Below are 21,931 nucleotides of genomic sequence, written 5' to 3' on the forward strand. Positions count from 1 at the left end.
GGGATAGGCTCCAAGCTCACTGCAACCCTGCACTCAATAAGCAGTTATGGAAGATGAAGGGATGGCTGTTGGTGAGGCTAAGGAAAAATCCTTGCTGTTGCTGGAAACTTCTAGTCATCTCTGGTTGTCTCATGCATAAATTGCAAAACATCTCCTACAATTACATGTAAAATCAATGCTTCTACAAATGTGTAGCATCAAAGATCATCTGATTGAAATGGCGATTTATTAATCGGCCATGGATTTCCTGCAATTTTCAATTAACTGGTTATTGAAGATCATTGAACAGATGTATTTATAAGTATTTCAAGAATTTTTATAAAATGTGTGATTTATTGTGATGTGTTTCTCTTTCAGATACAGCAATACATATGAATGAATTGAACATATGAATTAAGCCCTCATACACAAAGCACTGTCAACTGTACATTACAGCTGTTTCTTATGTAACATATTTACATTACATACTTGTATACAAAAATCACATTTCATGTTTCGGTATACCATTTTGCACAATATAAAATAATTATTACAGTATTTCAAGCAATTAACTTAAAATTCCCCTAAAAAGGCAATGCGCATATATATATATATATATATATATAGAAATCTTATATGTTGAAGTCACATGTAGCCCATGTTGCTCTTAGTTTCCCATCTTTTCTTGGCTTCAAATCTGAAATGGTATTAAAAGAATAGCATTGACGTTAATTTTCAGTTAACCACAACAAGATGGCAGGGTTCAGGGCCACTGCCATATGATATAGAAATGTATGGTCGAGGTGATGGTTTATTAATAAATAATATTATGAATGATGATCTATTCTGACATCAATTGTAATATCAAGACTGCATCTGCAGTAACATTTTAATGACATGAAAACAAATAGCTAGGACATTGTAAACTGCCTTTTGGAACTGATTGCATCTTGATTCACCACTGACAGCAATTTTTCCCCAGAGACACTGGATTTTAAAAAGTGAAAACTAAAGAACAGCCACTGAGGCCGCCTTACGATAGTCATAAATGTGGTGTGTAAAATGTATTTTGATTTAATGAAACTGAAAAATAATCCGAGAAACATGACTAACCCCCAAGCTACTTGTTTCTTCTTTTTCTGGGCTTCCCCTGAAGCTGCTGCTTCCTGTTTGGTTTTCACAAAGTCACGGCAATCTGTGGCTTTTGCAATTTTCACGGCCAGCTATTGAAAAGGAGACAGAGACGAGGCCCATTAGCAAATGTAAAGCAGTCATCCTGGAACACACACCTTCTACAGTGCCGTGGAACAAAAAGCAATTCATAATGTTGCCACAATCTAGCATTATATTCCGTCATTATGGAAAATAAAATGAGCTGAAAAGGGAAAAACAAAAAAAAAAAATCTTCATTACCAACAAATTCAAAACACTACAGCAGTCAAATAATTAATGTATTTGAACATCAGTATGGGTTTTCGGGTAAAATTTAAAATGCTGAATAAAATAAGTCCGATGTGCTCAGAATTATCAGTTTGATTAATATTATGTGATAAGACTGGTAACTTTGATTTCCAAAAAGAACATTAACGAAGACAATATTGCTTTCGAGCCAATAAGCCTCATCAAATAACCAAATCTCACTCCTCTCCACCAACAGACCAATGCCGCCTTTGATGGGGAAAATGATCAATTTGAATTGCGTGTCATTTGTAATACCATTACATTTGTGATATGTGCATTGTTATAGCTGAATTCACACTGTACACCCTCAATGAAACCAATATAAAAGACTATGCGAGGGAAAAAATACCAACCCTGAAGATTTTGGAGGATAACAGGTGAATAAATGAAATTCTAACAATCACTAAATATTACTATAATTCAGCATAATATTCACATATTCAGTATAATACCAAAAACAAATTCTAGATGGCTTACAGCATACAAAGAAGGGGAAATTCTTGGGGTAATAAAGAAATGTATCATAATTTCTCCACCTGAAAAAACAGGGGAAAAATAAATGTTTCAATAATAATTAACTGGGATAAACTTTATTAGAAAGACTGAAACTAAAATATCTTATAATGTATGCTGGGATTAAGCAGGTCAGAGCGCGTAGTCAGGAAAAATTAAACTCTAAAGGCTTTTTATCACCATATTTCAGGAACCAAGGGTGTAAAATGTTCTAATTTGGGATACATTAAAAGCCATAAAGGTCTTTCAAAAAGATTAATGGTACTTTGCTTGGATTTAAGATAAGGGCTTTAGCTGGCTGTAAGTGGCTGGCTCTGGCTGGGCCCTCGAGGCATTCATCTATAGAATCACTTGGAAGATTTGTAAAAGCATCTGCATAACCTGGAGCTAACTGTGGCAGTCGGTTAATTCTTCACATTTTTATAGGTTTAAAACCTGTAAATCATGTTTTCTAGTCAGATGTTGGTAAAAAAAAAGGCAAAGTTATAATGGCAGATCATGCTTATGTTAAGTGTAGATTAACGAAAAGATTTTTTGAAGGGGTCTTACTGAGAACTGCGCAGTGTTGAAGGACTAAAACATCTTTGGTGAAAGACGAAAAGAGATTTTTCCCCCAGATATTCTCACAGAAAATATCACATCCAGCAAAAATAAACAATCTAGAACATGCTAAATTATTTCAAATTTCCTTTTTGTTCTACACAAGGATTACTCACATTATCGTGCTTATGTTTAAGGGATATTTCCTATGCAAATATCTTCAAAACGTTCCATGCTAAACATTTCTTCAAATATTTCTCAAAATCAAAATAATAACCATTTCCCCCTCTTTCAAATATGGAGAACTGTAACTATTTAAAGCAGTAAAGGTCTTTTTTAATCAGTTCTTGATTGTCTTTACCAGAGCACAACATTAATGTCAACCAAGTTACCTAGGAGACGGAACAGATCAAAGAGACAAAAAAAAAAAACACCCTCAAATGTCTGATTAATCAAGCCTGCAAACAGCTTATTTCTTTTAGCCTGCATGCAAGTATGAAAATGAGATTCTAAGCAGTACATTGTGCAGATTTGTTCATTCTTATCAGAACAAAGCCAGCGGCAGCTTATTTCATGGATCACTGGCACTGTCATCGCCGCTGCAGTGAGCAGGTGACGGCTCTTCTTTTTATGGCTGGAACAAAATTAGCAAAAAGTCGGGACAAATTAGCCTCTCATATTTTCAGTAATATGACATTATTTTTCATTTACTTTTTGATCCACTTTTCAGGATTTTTGCCCTCCCCTCTCATGCATACTTCTTAATGCCAAATCCTTTCATATCATAAACTGGCAAAGGAGAAACAGGGGGTGAATAATAATATATGTTCTCATATGTTCTTTGTTCAAGAGAAATACAGGGGCTACTCCAACATTTACGAAAGGCCGACATGTATCATTTGTATCTTTTCTTAAAGCTGTTTAAGATTGCTGATGACGCTTAGAACAAAAGAGCAGGAGGAACACAAGGCCAACATTAGTGCCGTGACCTAAAATCAGGTAACTCCTGCAAATATACTACTGCAGATTTTGTCCACTAGGGGTAGATGAATAGCATTCTCCTCTATAATTAACGTTATGTTGTTTACACGTTTACTTTTTAAGTAACTTCATTTTGCACATATATGCAGCCATGTATATTTCTACCACAATGTCACTCATTAAAAATGTCTTGCCAACACATTTAAAAAGTACTTTAAGGGGAAAAAATTGATGAAAATGAATTATATTTATAACCAAAGGACCAAGTGAGATAAAAAAGGGCATTAAAAAAGTAATAAAATAAAAAAAAAATCAATTTCAACTTCAAAAGAACAATAAAATAAAAATTAAACCCTTATTTTTATATTAATGCATTTTAAAACTTAGAAAACAAAATTAAGTCATTTACATTATTACATTATTATAATCTAGTATGACTTACTCTGAGGCCACTCTGCACAAATCCTTACACAAATCAACACTTGTACAATAATTTTTGCAATAAACTCCTACCCATGCACAAGTAATACAAATCCAACACAATGACAATATCAACTTACAATCTTCTGCTATTTAGGTGCTATTCTGTTTTGCAAACAACATTACTGACTATATGAAATAAGACGGAACAAGAAACTCTGTCTTTCTGCCATTTAAATAAACTGCTTCTAAACTTACAGGACATATTTAGGGAAAGAAAAAAAAAAACTATGAAAGTTTTTCTGCTTTGTGCTCATCCCTTTATCTTATTCTTCTGAGTAGGCAAGGCTTATTAGAAAGCTTTGAACTCACACTTACAATAATGTGCCATCAACAGTTTTATAAGCTAATTAGAAAGCAGTTTAATTAATGACTGACTAGTAATAAAATGGCAATCATGAAAAACAAAACAGAAGGTGTTAAGCTTCCACTACCACCAATTAAAGAGTAATTACAAACAAATTATATGTTTTGCTATGGGCTTTAATTTAAAAATGCTTTAATTAAAAAAAAAGAAAACATGGTAATTAATTAAACAGCATAAATCTACATTGAAATGTATGGTTTTCTAAGTAATTAATGAAATACAATAATCCAAATAAGATTACACAGCTTTTGATAAAGCTTTGTATCAATTGATTTCAAAATTATTTTTTGCCACTCAGATATGTTGTTTTTTGTAAAGAAAAAAATCCATTCAAATTAAAAAATCTTTGTGGATTGATATAAAAATGAAACGAAATATGTGGGTATGTATTTAAAATCTTCCCACAAAGAAAAAGTACAATGATTCTTAGCCCTAGTACTCTGGATTTCACCCCACTAAGTATGAAGGACCAACCCAACAAGCTTGTAAGTAAAGCAGACATACAAAATATAGCCTTTATCCAGGTTATAGGTCCAAATTAAAAGGTTACGGATTCCTTTTTTTTTACAAATAAATAAACAATCAAATAAATAAAACTTAGGCTTGGTGAAATAGGCTTGGTGCATGTGGATGGTTGACCAGCAATGGACTGCCATACCATTAAGAGAATCTCCTGATCTTTGCTGTACATTTTGTTTAATATGGTTTTTAATTACAGGTCTTACAAATTCTGCTCTTATAAACTGCAGTTACTCTTCTACTTCTACTCTACTCCCGCTATACAAGACTAGATACACTTAGCAAACATAAACACATTTTGATGGCTTTGCCCAGCATTGCTGGAGCTACTAAAATGTAAAGATAAGTATTTATTACAATGAAGCAGACACCTTTTTGGAAAGTTTTCTCCAAATATATAACTCCTTCTAGGTTACTCGACCTCATCATAATCTCGTAAACATAAATAAGATATAATGGACTGTGCTCTACAGGATGGAAAAAAATCTAAGACAAAATGCCAAGATAGGTTAGCTTCAATTTCCTCAGCATTAAGTTTAATCATAATCTTTCAGAATCAAGGGCCAATTGCATAAAACACCCTTAAGTCTTCTCCTTAAGGTTTCCTTAAAATGTTCGCTTAAATATTTAAGTTTTTCTCCTTATCTTGGTCTTACACTTAGGAATCCCTTAAAGTTCATTAAATGGTTGCACAAAGGACCTTAGTAACCACAGTAAGTAAAACAGCTTTCAACCTCAACATGGCCGAGTTCATGGTGATAAATGAAGAAAACATGCCAAAAAGTGTGTTCCGTGACTGGGAGAACCAAAGGATGAGCAATTGATTTTGCATTACAGATTGGACTGACAGTCAATTTATGATTTTATACAATGTTTATGTGCGCACTTCTCGTTCACTAGCCCAGCTGTTGTTTACAATCGCTGCTGGTGAACAGATACAGTGCAATTATTAATAAATACATATAAAGACACACATAGAGAAAGTTACATGGTGTGCATTTTCCCCAGTTTAATGCTTATACCACACTTAACGGGATATATCTGTATCATTTAGGATTATACTTTAGTCCATTAATTCTGTTTTGTACTTTAAACGGACACAGTACAGTCATTATTAGTGACAACACAAAACTATTACAAGGGATCGAAAAGTATCATGGGTGAACGCAAAACTATTACAAGGGATCGAAAAGTATCATGGGTGAACGCAAAATTATTTCTCACCTCCCTTATGGGCTCTGTACAAATGTGATGTTGATGGGCTGTTGTAATACTGAAAAGAATGATTCTGTGTTGCAGGTTTTTTTCTGTTGTTTTTTGAGGGGGGGGGGGGGGAGCAGGGTTACAGGTATTCAGTATGATAGCATATATGTGCGCATAATATAGCATAGATGTGCACTTCTCACTTAAGCGTGTTCTCCCATCAATGTATGACTGGGGTTTACGTGCGCTTAAGCTAGATGTGCAAAGTGTGTCGCATATAATGACCCTTACGCACATTCTGCCACTGACTTAAGTACTTATAATTGTATTTTTCACTATGCACTCTGGAGGGCTGCATTAAGTTACATACATCTACATGGCCAAATGTAACATTGTAGTTTTCAGAAACCCAAGCATGTAACAAAATGAAACTTTACAATTATCATACATTTTGAAGTAAATGTCATAATCCAAAGCACATGTGAATGATTATACAGTTACATAAGAATTATATAACAGCCGCATACAGAAATGTAAACTCCTGGGCAAAAAAGTGGGCCAAACCCAAACTGCACAACATTAAGGTATGGTCGATTGTCCAGGAGTGTATATACAAGTTTAGTACTATTAGGTAAGATTCAAATGACATCGTCCTTGTCAGCGCGCCTAGTAGGCTGAATGACTGGTCGAATAAATTATAATTCTTTCAATTAAAATGAGTAAAAAACAGGTTCAAAGGAAGTAGTTTGTCCTTGTAATCCTAAGCAGAAGTGCATGTATTTGCGCTGCGACAAGAGTGAGATAGAGATGCCCTCATCTTGATGTTCTTCAACTGACCAACACTGAATGCACTGCAATCCATGTGGATCATGAAATGCTCCTTTTTGAACCATTGAGGGACACGACATAATTCTGATTTACCTAACAAGTGAAGGTAATGTTACAATGAAATGCAGTGTTTGAACTGACATTTCATTTTAGTCTAAAAATTCTCATGTTCATGTTCAAAAGTACATGTACCATGTTTTTCTTATTGCCAAAATCACTGAGGGAGTAACTCCCTATTCTTTCTTGATGAATTATTTAGACTTGCCTTCTTTTTTAGGTTAAACATGGTAGGCGTGACCGCACTGATAAGGAGAAAATATGGGCAACTCAAAATTGTGTTAATTTAAGTGCTTTTTTGACTTACGATAAGTGTTTGATGGGAGAATAGACAGAGAATAAATACAAGACATACAAAATATATAAGAAAGAGGGGTAAATGCTAAAATGTTATAGTGTTTTTGCTACCTTATGGTCATCAAAAGAAAGTTTTGATTTGTTTCTATGACCAGTGAAATGAGCTGTTTAAGCAGTAATAGGCCTTTTCTAGGCTGCTGTGCCTGCTTCAGATTAGACTTCGAAAAAGGTCGATACTTTCAGATTTATTGTTCACAAGATGGCTTCTGCAGTCTCTGATGCCATTTAGCTTCAGTTTTGGGGCCATTTGTCACAGTTGCATCAGGTGTATATTTTCATCCATATAATGTTTTTGTGAAATGGTAATAAGATCCATCAAAGATCAAATAGAATAAACAGAGTAAAAAGATCCAGAGATAGGGACTCAACGGCAACTCAACCTCAAGCCACACTTAAGTGGAGCATACCTGCCACTTTAGACTCGACTCAGATGTACACCTGAATAACTTCAGACTCAACTTGGACTTCACTCTTAGGACTCATGAACAATAAGCCCCCCCATAACAGGACAGTAATACACGTTTAGCTACAATTATGTATATCATTAAATCATGGCTTTTGGATGCACAAATTACAAAGCATATAAAAAGAGAAGAAGAACTGAAAAGTCCAAGGAATGCAATGTGGCCATTAAAGATGCTGATAATGCATAAATAATGATATTGTCTTTCATAATGTCACTGGAAAATTAGCATAATATTCTCCATTCAGTCAGCATCATAATCAACGTTAGTTGGCTAAAGTCAATGGGTGCGGCACAGGGCTGGGCAACAAACGATATATCGGCTTATCGTCATATAAAATTTAAATTATAAGAAAATGAGAAACTTTGATAAACTGTGGATAAGGAAGACTGTTAGACAGTACACATCAGCCTATGGCATCACAGAAATGAAAGCAATTCCATGCACAACCTACATAAAGCAAACAGACAGCAAGGCTGATTAAGTTAGCGGGGCACGTCATAAGGTGCCATTTTGGCAATATCATAGGAGATAAGTGGTTCCTCAGAGGAAACGTTAAGTGTCAATGAAGAAAGCAGCAGCTTAGGAGTCACAACATCCTTTAAAAACTGAGATATGGTGGACAAAGTAAAAAGACACTGGTGGTATGGCAGCACTCTTTAGGTTTAAAGTTCAACACAAAACACACTGGTACTGTGTACTACAAACTCATGCCAACTAAAATCGGAAATATAGCAAGCTTATTTCACTACTTGAAGCACTGCCATGTTGTAGAACAAACGAAATGCAAGTGCGTACAGGCACAAACTAGGGATGCATCGATTGATCAGTTAGTGACGGGAAACGGCAGATTTTTGCCTGATCGCTGCTGACTGGCAGTTGGCCAATCAGTCTAAATATGGGCGATTTTATGAGCCGATCAATTAGTTTACCAACTAATTACAAACATTACAAACATAGGTGCTATCTACCAATAATGTAATAAAATGACATAACATCAATTCTTAGTGTAATAAATGTCGATAATGTAATAATTTATTACATTATCGGTAAAAAGTTCATCACGTTATTGGTACAGAAAATGTATTATATTATTAGCCAGTTATTACATTATCGACTTTTATTAATAAGAATGGTAAATTTATTACGTTATTGGTAGTTATTACAAGTGCTGCTTCCAGTGAATGCTCACTTACAAGTGCACTACTTAACACTATTATAACGACAGAACTGGCAAGCACATATCAAGCACATGTAGTTTAAATTACTGAACAAAAATAGAGGGTATGCACATGTCACAGTAGGCAGTTGCCACTGTGGTTACACCCACTGAGTGGCAATAAATGGACCTGAACGCTGCCAAAAAAACATCTAAAATGGGAAAAAGCTGTTGTGCGACTGATTGTACAAATCGATGTAACAGGAAATCCAAGCTACCTTTTTAACAACCACTGAAAAATAAATAAAAGTGAAGCAAATGGATAGCTGCAATCTGCAGAAACAACTGGAATCCAGACTCTGAAACATGGATCTGCAGCTGGAATTTCAAAATAAAAGTTATAATAAAATAAATTTTGTACAGAGCTGTCCACATGTAAGTGGAATATCCATTGGTGTCCTCCTCACTTTCATTTCGTCATCAAATCCCACCTTGAAGTACAACCAAGCGTCAAGCTTTTGTTTGCCCTCTGGCTTTGCTTTGTGCATTTCCCTGGCGTCGAAATCAGGTACATATAATTCAATTCAATTTAAATTTCAAAGGTTTTATTGTCATTCCTATACATCAACACACTGTACAGCGGACAGGAACTAAACGTGTTTCCTCAGGTCCTGGTGCACAGTACAAAAATACTGAAGGAAATATAACAAGTAAGTTAAAGAAATGGAATTGAAAAATAATAGAAAAATAAAAACAGAAATAATAATAATGAATAATAAATTTTAAAATACATCAAATTTGAAATATAAATAGGTAGTGCCTGCAAGGTGACAGTGCGGTCTGAGTACAGTCATGCGCTAAATGAGGAGGCTGCACACATATTAATGTCAGGAGACCTGATTCCTGGCCACATATCAATGCCCATGGTCCATTGGTCTTTTGGGTAGTTGTATGGATCTCTGTCGAGTCCAACTGCTTGCATGGTCCAGTGGGCAAGTGACATCAGTGCATACGTTCTATATAAAGTATTAGGGCTTAATTTACTAGGGTAGTTGCTATTTTAGCAATTGTTGCTATTTTAAATGATGATTAGAATTAAGTTGTGTGTATCAAGATAGCAGGCTATTGGGTGGAGTTATTTAGCCTATTGTAGTAGATTAATATAGTGAAAAAGGCATTAAAATAGCATGGATTCAGAAATAAAATATAGCATACAAATATATACCACAGTCTGCTAAGACATGGAAACACCAGTGCATGTGAACTATTTTCGGGTGTACTTAATATGAGTGTGGCAAAATTTCCTTCAAAAAGTTCATTTCATTATTATGTAGCTTTAAAACTTCAGGCAAAGTAAATTGTGTTTTCACAAATGATGATTCATACTTTTATCAGTTACCTTGAGAGCAATAAAAACATCAGTAAAACAAATCTGGATACTGCTACAGTATACTTCCAAAAAGATGACTGGAAAGACTCAAAACTGCTGATTTCCCCCCTTTTTTTAAAAAAAAAACAAAAACAGTATTTACCTTTTTCAATTCTATCAGCTGCTATAATTCTCAATACAGTTGGTTTTGCACTGCCATCTTGTAAAACCTACCTCTCTAGTGGCAAGTCTATCACTCAGTTCCTCCGCTTTTCCATAGTCACCTTCTGTAATGGCCAGATCAATGCTGTTTTCTAGACCTGTCTGGGGGAAACAAATACAAGAAAACATATTTAATGCATACACTGTCAGTCACATTTGGACACACCTGATTAAATAGTAGTTACATTAAGTCTATCTTTAAATGCTTGATTTTTTACAAACAGAAGTAATAAAGTTCAAATGAACGGATGTTCTCTGCAAGGGCCTGTTATAAAGCATAGAGGAAGAGGAAGATTCTGGTTCGCGGTGCTTTGCAAATGACAACGTGGTGATATGTTTGGTAGGTATCTCTAACTTTTTCCGAAAATTACGCTATGGTACAGATAATCTTTATGTTCTTTAGTAGCTGACTGGCAGTAACAACACTAGTACCTAATCTTGCTAGTGAAGCAAGGTGGTTTTTTGACAAAATTCTGATTTACCAGTTTTCATATTGGTAATCTACACAGTAAGTAAACCAATGGAATTAGGCAAATTTACAGGATAATTAGACATTCCAGAGAATGCATTAATGAGATTAATGGCTTATTTGTACAGAATTAGGTGGGTCTTCTAGTTATAGTTACAAAGGCTGATCATTATATTGGTGGTGTGATGTTTAAGGCTGATATTTAGCTGTATTGCAGTTGCAAGAGTTTCAGTAATGAGTGTAAACAATGACTGCAGGAGTGAGGCCCCTTTCCTGATCTCCATATATAATGCGAAGCTTTGTGATGTTATTTCATTAGCAGTGACTGTGGCCATAGGCAAGTTTTGCAATATTATTATCCAATGAATGTACGGTTTTCCAAAGCCAATTTTCTGTGGTTGCAAATAGAAATTTCTAATTTATTTTGTTGAAAGCCTTTTCTGCACCTAATAATTCAATTAATGTTTTCATTCTGTTTTGTTTTGAAGGGTTCAATTATCTGTGCATTTATTCAAGTAATGGTTTTTAATTAAACCAGTTTGAATGCATAATGAAAACTGTAATAATCTCAATTCAGGTGACGAATGATTTACTAAAAAGTTCACCATATTTATAAAGTCTGACCTCAAATCAAGATGAAGCTGATAGGCGGAAACATGTAATTTCTGAGCAATATCATACACTTTTAGGAAGAGTAAAAATGGCAATTAATTTACTTTACTGGAAAAATTAATTGAATCATTTCCGTGTATCCAACTCATGTTGGAGTCAGGTCATAAATAAAATCCATAAATATGGTACATTTGTACATATGTTATTTCATATATGACTTATGTGCTTGAAACATAAGTGTAATACAGGAAAAAAACACAGTAAAGAATATTACATGCCTATCAATTTCTCCAACCAAAGCAGACAATATTCAGACAGTCTACATTTTCCATCCATCCTCTGTACCTGCTGCCTATGTAGGGTTGCAAAGGTCTGGATCTGATCACAGACACCCGTGGACACAAGGCAGATAGGAGTGACCAGAGGAAACACCAGAACAACACGGGAAACCACAACAGAGACTCGAACCTTGGTCCCACAGGTGTGAGGCAATACTGCTAACCACTATGAATAACCACCATAGCATACATTTTCATTAAATTAAATACTGAGGATTCTTACAATCCCTTCAAACACACAGGAGTATGAAAGTAAAGGTCACTAGTCTACTGAAGTATTTTAAACAATAATAGCTAGATCAACACATGTGTTACATATGTGCTGGATTGTTTAAAATGCTTCCAAGATTTTAGGATTTCGTGGCTGAAATGCAGTTTTAAAAGGTCGGCTGTGGGACAAACCAGTTGGGGCAGCACTACACCAAAACTGACATTCAGCTTCGCTTTGGAGTCAGAAAACATTTTTAAGAATATACTTTAATTTAAAAGCTTCCATTTTCAGAAACAGCAGATATTCGTTTTACTAATCAACAGCAATGTGAGGGAATATTTAAATTCAACATTTCAATTTCAAAGAGATTTTTGGATGTCTTGTTTTAAATTTCAGTTGGAATAGCACCCGAAGTTTCTGATTTTCTTGTTTAGAAATTATTAAATATTAGAAATAATATCGGAACAAAACTTTACATCCTTAAAGACCTGTGGATTTCAACTACTTCTTTTAGGCACAGTTATTCATATGTTTGATGTCTTTAGGAATTTCCATCCATCCATCCATCCATCCATCTCCTAGCCATTCATCCTGGTCACCAATTAACCCCTCTCTGGCAGCATAAGCAAAAAGCTGAGATTCCACACCCTGACGGCAAGCCTTTGGCCTGCAGAAGGAAGCAGAAGCACCTGGAGGAAGACACAGCCAGTACACACACAGGGAAACATGCAATCCCCACACATACAGAGCAGAGTTGAGATTCGAACCCTCAGTCCTGGAGGTATGAAACAGCAATGTAACTACACACAGAGCCACCACGCCACAACATTTACATAGAAAGTTAGATCCATCAGTCCATCCATATTAACATTAACTTTGCTGAAGGCCCCAACAGTAAAAGGCCCCAAAAATCACTATGCTTATGCTGGGATTTGAACCAGCAACCCTCCACTCACTTGCACAGAGTCACCCTGGATAGGATGTCAGCTCACTGCAGAACACACACACATGTACACACAATCACACATTACACACAATTTACTCCTTATCAACAATAAACTAAATAACTTTCACAATTAAGCAAATGTACACCCATAACAAAACTACAAAAAAAATTCTCAGGAATAATTTAGCAACATTTACAAAATGGTGTATACTGATATCAGTTCTGTTTTATTTCATCAATTAATTTGTTCTCTTTGCTTGTCAAAAAAATACTTCAGGAATTTTTACTTAAATTAATATATAAATAGCTGTAAAATTTTAAATAAATTGTACAAATATATTTTGAGGTAACTTTAGTTACTTATGCTTTGCTAAGCAAAAAAAGCAATAAAACTTAATTTTATGCCTCAGTAAGATAATTTGGGCTCAGAACAACATTTCAAGAAACTATTTAAAAGGTTTTAATTGAATGTCAGACTTTATTTCCAAATAATTGCAGATAAAACACTTTCTAATATACCATTAAACTTCTTGAACAGCTTACATTGAGAAATAACCATTTCGACATTCACAATGGGATACTATAGACGGAACTGGATTCTACTGGAAATAGTACATTCATATTAAAAATTTAAGTATAATTATGCTAGACATTAAGTCCTTACCACATTTCCTGCATTAAATATATTTCATACGCAAATCATCACTCTGACTCTATACTGGATAATTAAATATGAAAGACGGATGACCGTAAATCACATTTTTCTTTCAGTCAACAGCAGCACATTTACATGCTAACAGAAGCGTAGTAGATTAATTAGAAGTCAGTGCGGAAATGTGTAGAAACCAACCTTAAAAAGAATGCATGATTTAAGGATATGTACCTAATTAATGTCACTACATACTTCTGCTTTACCCAGTTTATTCAATTAGATTGGTCTACATTTGTGCATTGTTTTACGTTAGTCAAAGTATGCAGCGCAACATGGTTTCTGGAAGCCCGGACGATATTTAAGCTAAAGTTATCATTGAGGTTACGGCTCCCCTTTTTGTCCAAGGTGAGCATGCCATTAAAAGAGATTCTTTTTTGCAGGGCTTTTTGTCATCCGAGAAGAATTATATACACTGCTGCATGTGAAAGTAACCCCCGGCCAGCCCAGACAAATGATAACCAGACTCTCAGTGATTACTGAAATTAATCAATTGTTTGTTATTCAACATTCACAAAGTTTCAAAGTTCCGAAGGACTTTTCCCTATTTTCATTGATATACAGCAACCAGGCGAACAGCACATTAGATCTCATTTAAAATACGGGAAGATTCAAGTCTGACAAATAAGAGAGCAGGATCGGAGCAGAAAGCAAAGTGCGATGGGTGCACAGTACAAAGGGGGTAGCGGGGAACATCTGCTCCGGTTTCAGAAACAGCAACAAATGTCATATAACAAAGGGATTAAATTACAGTGGGAGATGGAGAGCTGCTATTATTACCCATACTTAAATCAAACTTAATCAGTGGTCACAAGGTCTATTAGGGATGTTTAGAGCCATTGAGAAGAATACACTGTAAATGTATCACTTACACTTCAACCTCTTGAAGCGAAGGGCAGTATCTGGAGGGGCCCACCAACGATTTCAGGGTAAACACCCCTAATCACAGCACTTCCCAGTAATCCCAGACAAAAAAAACCCAATATTATTCCGTATAATTTTAGGGTTTTTGTTAACTGTTGAGTATGCTCTATTTCTATCTTTTGGAATTTTATATACCAACACATACCGAATAGAAGCTGACATTAAATTGGACGTATTAGTATTACTGCATGTGAAACATCTGTGTGCCACTGTGTTAAATCAATTTACTCTAACTACGAAACAGGCCTAGTCTATAAAGGTATGGTTAGTGGGGTTTTTTTGCCACTTCTGTGACGTCAGGTATGTGTTGAAATAGGCTCCACGTTCACCTCCATAGCACTGACAGGAAAAAAAATGCTAAGAAGTTGGACAAACGGATACACAGTCGTCATATTTCATTCTCAACCAAGAACCAATAACATACACAGACCAAACTATAATAATTTTTTGTCTTTATTGAAACAAACATTTAATTTCATGTTCAGGGAATAATGTTAATATACATTTTTTTAATTATAAAATAATAAAATGGTATAAGTATTTACCTTTACACTGGATCTGTTACAAGGCGGAGGCTGGAATCTATCATTTATGGAGAAATATTGCTTAAGGTTATTCCACTGTTCTTCATGCTCAGCTTGAAGCTTTCTGGAAAAAAGAATGTAAAAATGCAGTTAAAATGCCTTATAATTAGTTTTATGCAACACTGATAAATGACAAGAACATCTTTAAACATTATTTTAACTCTCTAAATTTAAAGTATTACTGGTCATAAGTATGTTAACCATCCTTAACTTTACAAATATAATCATTCCAAAACCTAAACATCAGAGACTGTCAAATGTAATGTTTACTTATCTTAAATATTACTAAGCATAATCTTTTCCTCGCTCCTTTCACAGTAAAATGCTAAAAATTTCAGTTACAAGGTATGAGAATTGGTTACCACTGCCCCACTGACTGTAAGATATGTCAGCCTTTAAAGTCACAAAAACATACAGAAATCCATCCATTTTACACAACAATTTATTCATTAGAGGGTTACTATGAACCAGGAAGCCCAGACACAACAGAAACTTTAAAGACACAGGCTGTTTTCAGCTACATACGACAACCGTAACACCCAGAAAGAGAACAAGCATGACGATGTATAAAAATGGTGTCTGTTTTCATTACAATGAGACATACAAGTGAGGCTATTAATATACAATAAAACCATTAACATATCATACTCAATTACATATATTTTTGTAAAGTTCATTACCTTTTTTTCTCCAATTCACAGGCAGCTGTATCACCTGTTTTAGGAATATAAAGACAAAAATGGTGAAGTATATACATGGTGAAAAATATAAACAGTAAACTTTTTTATTTATTGAAAAATCAGAAAGAAATCATAGTCATACATTTTAGGCCAAATGCAAAGTTACAAGTTTCCATAGCTTAGTGTTTTTATATTGCTGGTTAATTTTAGAAAAATTGTCTTTGCATTTCAGTTAAGCAATGCAGAAGTTAGTTTATGATTTAATGATTTAAGTTGCGTCACTACCAGTATGAGAAAGACTGTGACAGTGTTTGAAGTAAATTCAAAGTTGTTGATCATGCACTAATGAGTGTGAAATTTAAGTTAATGTAACGTCTACAACCAAAAAGAGCAACAGTGATATTTCAAAAGTCATATACAGACTGTCCCAAAATCTATGGCTGAGTCCCTTTCTGGCAGACAGCTTGTACTCAGAATTGGACATATTTCAGAATAAGATCATCACATTGTCTTTTAGGTGTGAGAATGAGACTGGGAGATGTATGTGAGACTCAGATGGTCACACTGCTATACAGTACAGTACCTTCCAGTGGCAACTACTGCACGGCGCACAGTGCACACTGGATAGTGTATCACTGCCAAGGTGTACGGCTGCCCAAAATGTATTCTTACATATATTTGGTTTAAACGTTGGTTGTATGTCGCATAGGCTGTAAGTCGGAGACAGTCTGTATATAAGATATCGTGGGGTGACAAACTGACTCAGAAATGAGCACTGCTATTAAACAAACAAACAGTATACTGACTATAAAGCATTCAATCATATTCCTCACAGCTACCGAACTTCTGAATGATGACAGTAAACCCCCAATTCCATTAAAAAAAAATACTGCAAGGAATAAAATCAACTTAAGTATAAAGTATAAAACAAGTCCTGAAGAGGTAGGAAATACAGATAACACTCTATACATTAAAACATTTTTGCCAAAAGGTTTAATTAATACCAAAGTGAAAATATTGCATTTCCTGGGGGGAGGGGCTTGGAAACTCCAATATTTGTATATATCTAATTTGTTTAAAAGCAGAGACTTTAATTCTGCAGACTTAATCTTAGGCACCATTGTAAACAGGTATACAGCTGCAAGTTTACCGTTACAGTTCAAAAATGATCTGGATAAATATGCTAAATGCAACAGAAACTATAACACCACTGTTGTGCTGCATTTGCCCCACAATGCACTCTAGAGTTCAATACATTGTGCAAACATGTCTGTGAAAAGAATGTCAAAAAGACATTAAATTCCATCTATTAATGTAGCATTTTGTATTACCAAAAAAACTATTACAATTACAACAAATAAAATATATGGTAATTAGCCTACCAATAATCACGTGTTGCTAAATAGTTTTCCATTCACAAATTACAATCTTTTATAGATGTAAATGCTCATAAGTATTTTCAAATGAGCACTGTTATGCTGGAATTTAAATGATTATACCTTTTTTATTCCTCTTTCGTCTTTTACATTTCACTTCAAGTAGCTTCTGCTCCTGGTTTTTTTTCTTAAGTTCTCTAAATTTCTGGTTAAAAAAGACAAGATAATAAACAAAGGTTTAGTTACATATAGGTCCAGCGTTATAACAATAGCACATGTATGAAACCTGCTTTACTCAACTAACAAAAGAAATTTGCTCTACATTTGGCGCAATTCGTGTGATAATGAGATGTTTGCCAATGGAAAAATAACTACTACACCAAAATGTCAATATATATTAGTTACACAAACCCCTTTAAACTACCTCTGCATTCCAAAAATACTATTTTATTTATATCAATTAAAGCACGGTACTGCTAATATACTAAGGGATTCTTTAAAGAGCTAAAATGTTTTGATATTAATCAAAATTGACAAATTCAAAGAATAAATACGACATTTCATGGTGAGAAGAATGAGCAGTTCAAATAAATGCACAACTTAACTTTTTGGCTTAACATTAAGTAGATATTAAAAGTGTAGTTGAGTACAATAATGCTATACACAAAATGGGGGGGGGGGGGGGGTGAAATCAGGGTTTTAATATACTCAATTCTGAATTTAAACGAGCTACAGCTCCAGCCATGTAGACACCACAATGTTGGTGTTATGTTATGGGTGAAGATAGACTGCAAACCACTGGCAAATTACTAACATCGTGTCTCTTATCTGTTCACAGACGTAGATGGAAACAAGCACAGCGAACATCGCAAACAGGTTATTCGATTTTTACAAGCACTTACCACCACCACCAACGCGATTACTTGGGCAATTCTTATATCTAAAATATCCACTTAAAACAATTAATAACACAATGATGCAATGGGAACACTGCACATAGCAACAATATACACATAAAGCAAGGCTAAATTTTACAAAAACAAACGCAGAATTATATGCAGTTTTTTTTAATAAACAAAAGTTATAAGCAGAAAGTCATAGGGCCATTCAAATCTAATATAATTTCAGTCATTATTTTCCTTTCTAAATGAATATTTCCCTGCATAGACTTCAGCAGAATTGAGATCTGAGTGCGCTTTCACTCTCTGTCCTTTAGGCTGGGACACTGCACGGTCCCGACCTTCATACGACAACGATGGATAACAAATTATACAAACAAGAAACATGCCGTCTTAGGTCAAGAATGGAATTTTCATCAAGCCATCCCCTATGACAGCTTATCCAAAACAGGGTGGTGGTGGGAATTATTTTCAAATGTCCCATGCTTGTAAAAATTTAACATAATCCACCGTAATAAAAGGGCTGACACTGGCTGTTTCACAACCCAATCTGCTTACCACAATTAACAGAATCAACACCAAAACAGACTGCATGGGCAGTGACTGACTGGGAAAACCATGTCTAATTTTTTTAGAAAGTGACCAAGTCTTCAATTAATTGTTAATCATTAGCAATAATCTTCAGTGTTTTTTTTCTACAAAAAAATTATTCAAGGCAGGTCGTAAGTTTAAGATTCAATTGAAATCTGTAACATAAAAGCAAACATTTATAATAACTAAAAAAAATTAAAAATCACATAAGTATCAATAAATTAGGAGGAAAAAAGAAGGCATTTATTGTATGACCCTGGAGAAGGAAAAAATATTTTATAGGTTAAGATCAATACATATATCGGCATTTTTTCCATTTCCATTTTCAGTTAATCTTTCTCCAAGGCTAATTCAAAATATTATAACTAGCTAGCTGTAAATTATACAGAGAATTGATACTGTACATTTTAGTTATCACAGAAAATTCCTTTGGTCTACTCCGTAAAGGCTTAATTTTAAATTAGACCACCACTTATTTCAGTTTTGTTATCTAGTAATACATTTTACATACATATAAAAAATAAACTGAAAATTATAGAAGATACTACATGCATATTTAAATAGTTATATATTGTTCAACAATTTAAGATTTTTTCAAATCTTCAGACTACTCAGTTACCTTTATCAGTTATATTTTAGTTGTGTCTTTAATTTCTACGATCAATAATATTTCCCTTTATTTAACTAATGTTTTGACATTAAGAAATAAGCTGCAATAAAACTGCAGCTTAGCGAAGGTCTGCAATTGGTTTGCTATGCTTAGTATGCATGATATAAAAATATGCATCATAATGCCAGAAAGCTTCTATTAACAGATTCCAGTCAGTCAGTCTCATAATTTCAGTCCCACTGTTCTGCAACAACCTCCTGGACGTGCAACTTCACAAGCAGTACTTTTAAACCAGAGTGGCCTATGGTAGCAGAACATACACTTTAACAGGTTTACATTTACACACAGAGGCCTGAAATTTAATACTGCAGGAATCCCTTCAGTCAGAATGTAAAATAAATGCATGTGACAAGGAAATCATTTTATTATGTATTTAGTATGGTGTGGGATGGGGGCATGATCAACTCCACACTATAACATAGCACAAAATCTGGAGAATAAAATATTATGCTTAAGTCAATTTAAAATCTATGTGAAAAAGCCGTGCAACTAAACAAAGTATAAAAACAGTATACACATGCAGCGTGCCTATTATGCAGCTTAATTATTTAAGTATTTAAATCCAAAATGCAGTTAGGGTTAATTGGTGATATTCTGCTCGTTTTGTGTTGCAGTGGCTATATTATATATATATATATATATATATATATATATATATATATATATATATATATATATATATATACACATACACACACACACACATACACACACACACATACATATATATATATATGATATGGTCGTCTTGAGATTTCCCCGCATAATGCATACCTCCCCTTTTGGAAGTACTGTATGCTTAGAATGAAAGGCCCCAGACTAAAACCCAGAATATACCCACACACACATTAAAGTTTTCTAAATTTACCACTAAGTCAAACTTCACTTAAATTCGGCCTCAGCTGTTTACGGGGTCAAAGAATATCCTTTCATTTCGGTGCTAATGTGTGCATAATTAAGATTATATAAAATTATATACGAAGAACATCTTTAAAACAGGGTAGGAAAGGGCCTGAAGTTTAGAGTCAATTCCAGTGTTTTAAACTTACAGTCTAACACTTAAATTGAAGTAACAATAAACACATAACTACAGTTTTAGAATGTCACAATATACATATTTGTTTACATAAAGCTAATGATAATAATAATAATTCTTCTTCTTATTATTATTATTATTTAAACTGTAACTTAAAAACAAAACTACTCGTCATATTTTTTTTCGACTGCTAAAATACGTACTTGCCACAGCTGAGGAGAAACTCCAGGTAAGCAGTCCTCTGTGTCAATGGAAGCCAGCTTTTCTGTAGGATCAGTTATCACACTGTGATCGCGCTGATAATCATTCTTTTCTGTTTCGTGTTGCTGTTCTGTTTGATTCTGTGAAAGAGTTTTGCAGTCTTCGGAATCGGATTCAGAGTCACTGTAGGAGAGACCGCTGGGAAGCCCGCTGTACATCCTTGGGATAGATTAAACAAATAAAAATCGATGTAACTAATAAGGGATACTAAACTATTGCAATGGAAACAGGTAGATGACTGGGCACGTTCCGTTTGATATGCGATAGCTAAAAAGCGACGAAAACCTATTCGACTGAACTGCTACCTGACGTCACCGGCATAGTAGTTCGGCAAATTCTCTGATGCTTAGCTATCTGGAGTTACAGTCTGAGTATTTGTTAATAATAATATGATATACGAGTACAATGATTTGATTCGTAATTAATCAAAAAATTTAAACCCATCTTTAATCTTCGGTGATAATGTGATTTTCAAACCCGGAAATACATAGTGAGGCTGCGTCCCAATTCCCCAAACATGGCTCCTTGTTCTTATGCAGTGACAACTTCCGGTCGTCATCTTCAGCCGTGTTCCAATTCTTAGGAACAACGCACACTCTCCATTTACCTAGCAAACCTCCGAATATAGTGCTTGGTATCTTAAACCGTATTAAGACCGTATGTTGTCGTCTGCATATTTTATGCAGACCGTTTTATGCAGCACTGAAGTACTGCTATTAGAACTATCTGGTGGAACTGGATTAAAAATTGCATTCACTACTATAGTCTCAGATATGGTGAAGTTCTAATCACTTTTTGTAGTTAGAAAAACTAGGTGTACCAGGCACAACCGAAGTAGATTACGGATCTCCGCGAATCTGTACTTAAATCGTAAAACGGGTAATTTAATCATACCGTTTACTGTGAAATACAAGAATACATCCTATAAATTAGTTAACATTAACATTTAATCTAATTCAATTCCTTTTTTTCTGTGGTTAACATAGACAACTGCTTATTAGCATATACCGATTGTGTTGTACTACTTCATAAAATAACGAATACTTTCTTTTTAGATTTCGTGCAACTGTTCCTACTGAGAACGAAATAGTACGATGAGTCCTAACAGTATCTTAAAAAGTATGGA

General features: G+C 34.5%; 1 protein-coding gene across 2 annotated transcripts; it reads right to left on the reverse strand.

The window, feature by feature from the left end:
• Positions 1 to 313: 313 nt before the first annotated feature.
• fam204a (family with sequence similarity 204 member A) lies at positions 314 to 21,431 on the reverse strand. Of its 2 annotated transcripts, XM_023842352.2 has the most exons (8): positions 21,111 to 21,406; positions 20,748 to 20,964; positions 17,472 to 17,553; positions 15,973 to 16,006; positions 15,254 to 15,356; positions 10,512 to 10,601; positions 1,093 to 1,202; positions 314 to 676 (listed from the first exon to the last, which is right to left on the reverse strand). In XM_023842352.2, exons 2-8 carry the CDS (start codon positions 20,961 to 20,963, stop codon positions 625 to 627), a joined length of 687 nt encoding a protein of 228 aa, XP_023698120.1. In that variant the 5' UTR covers position 20,964; positions 21,111 to 21,406; the 3' UTR covers positions 314 to 624. The 2 variants fall into 2 exon arrangements, with proteins under 2 accessions (XP_023698120.1, XP_023698126.1); XM_023842358.2 differs by lacking the exon at positions 17,472 to 17,553 and having other exon boundaries at positions 15,254 to 15,358; positions 15,974 to 16,006; positions 20,748 to 21,431.
• Between the last annotated feature and the right edge of the window lie 500 nt (positions 21,432 to 21,931).

This window comes from Paramormyrops kingsleyae, chromosome 3, assembly GCF_048594095.1.
Source record: "Paramormyrops kingsleyae isolate MSU_618 chromosome 3, PKINGS_0.4, whole genome shotgun sequence".
NCBI classification, from domain to species: domain Eukaryota; kingdom Metazoa; phylum Chordata; class Actinopteri; order Osteoglossiformes; family Mormyridae; genus Paramormyrops; species Paramormyrops kingsleyae.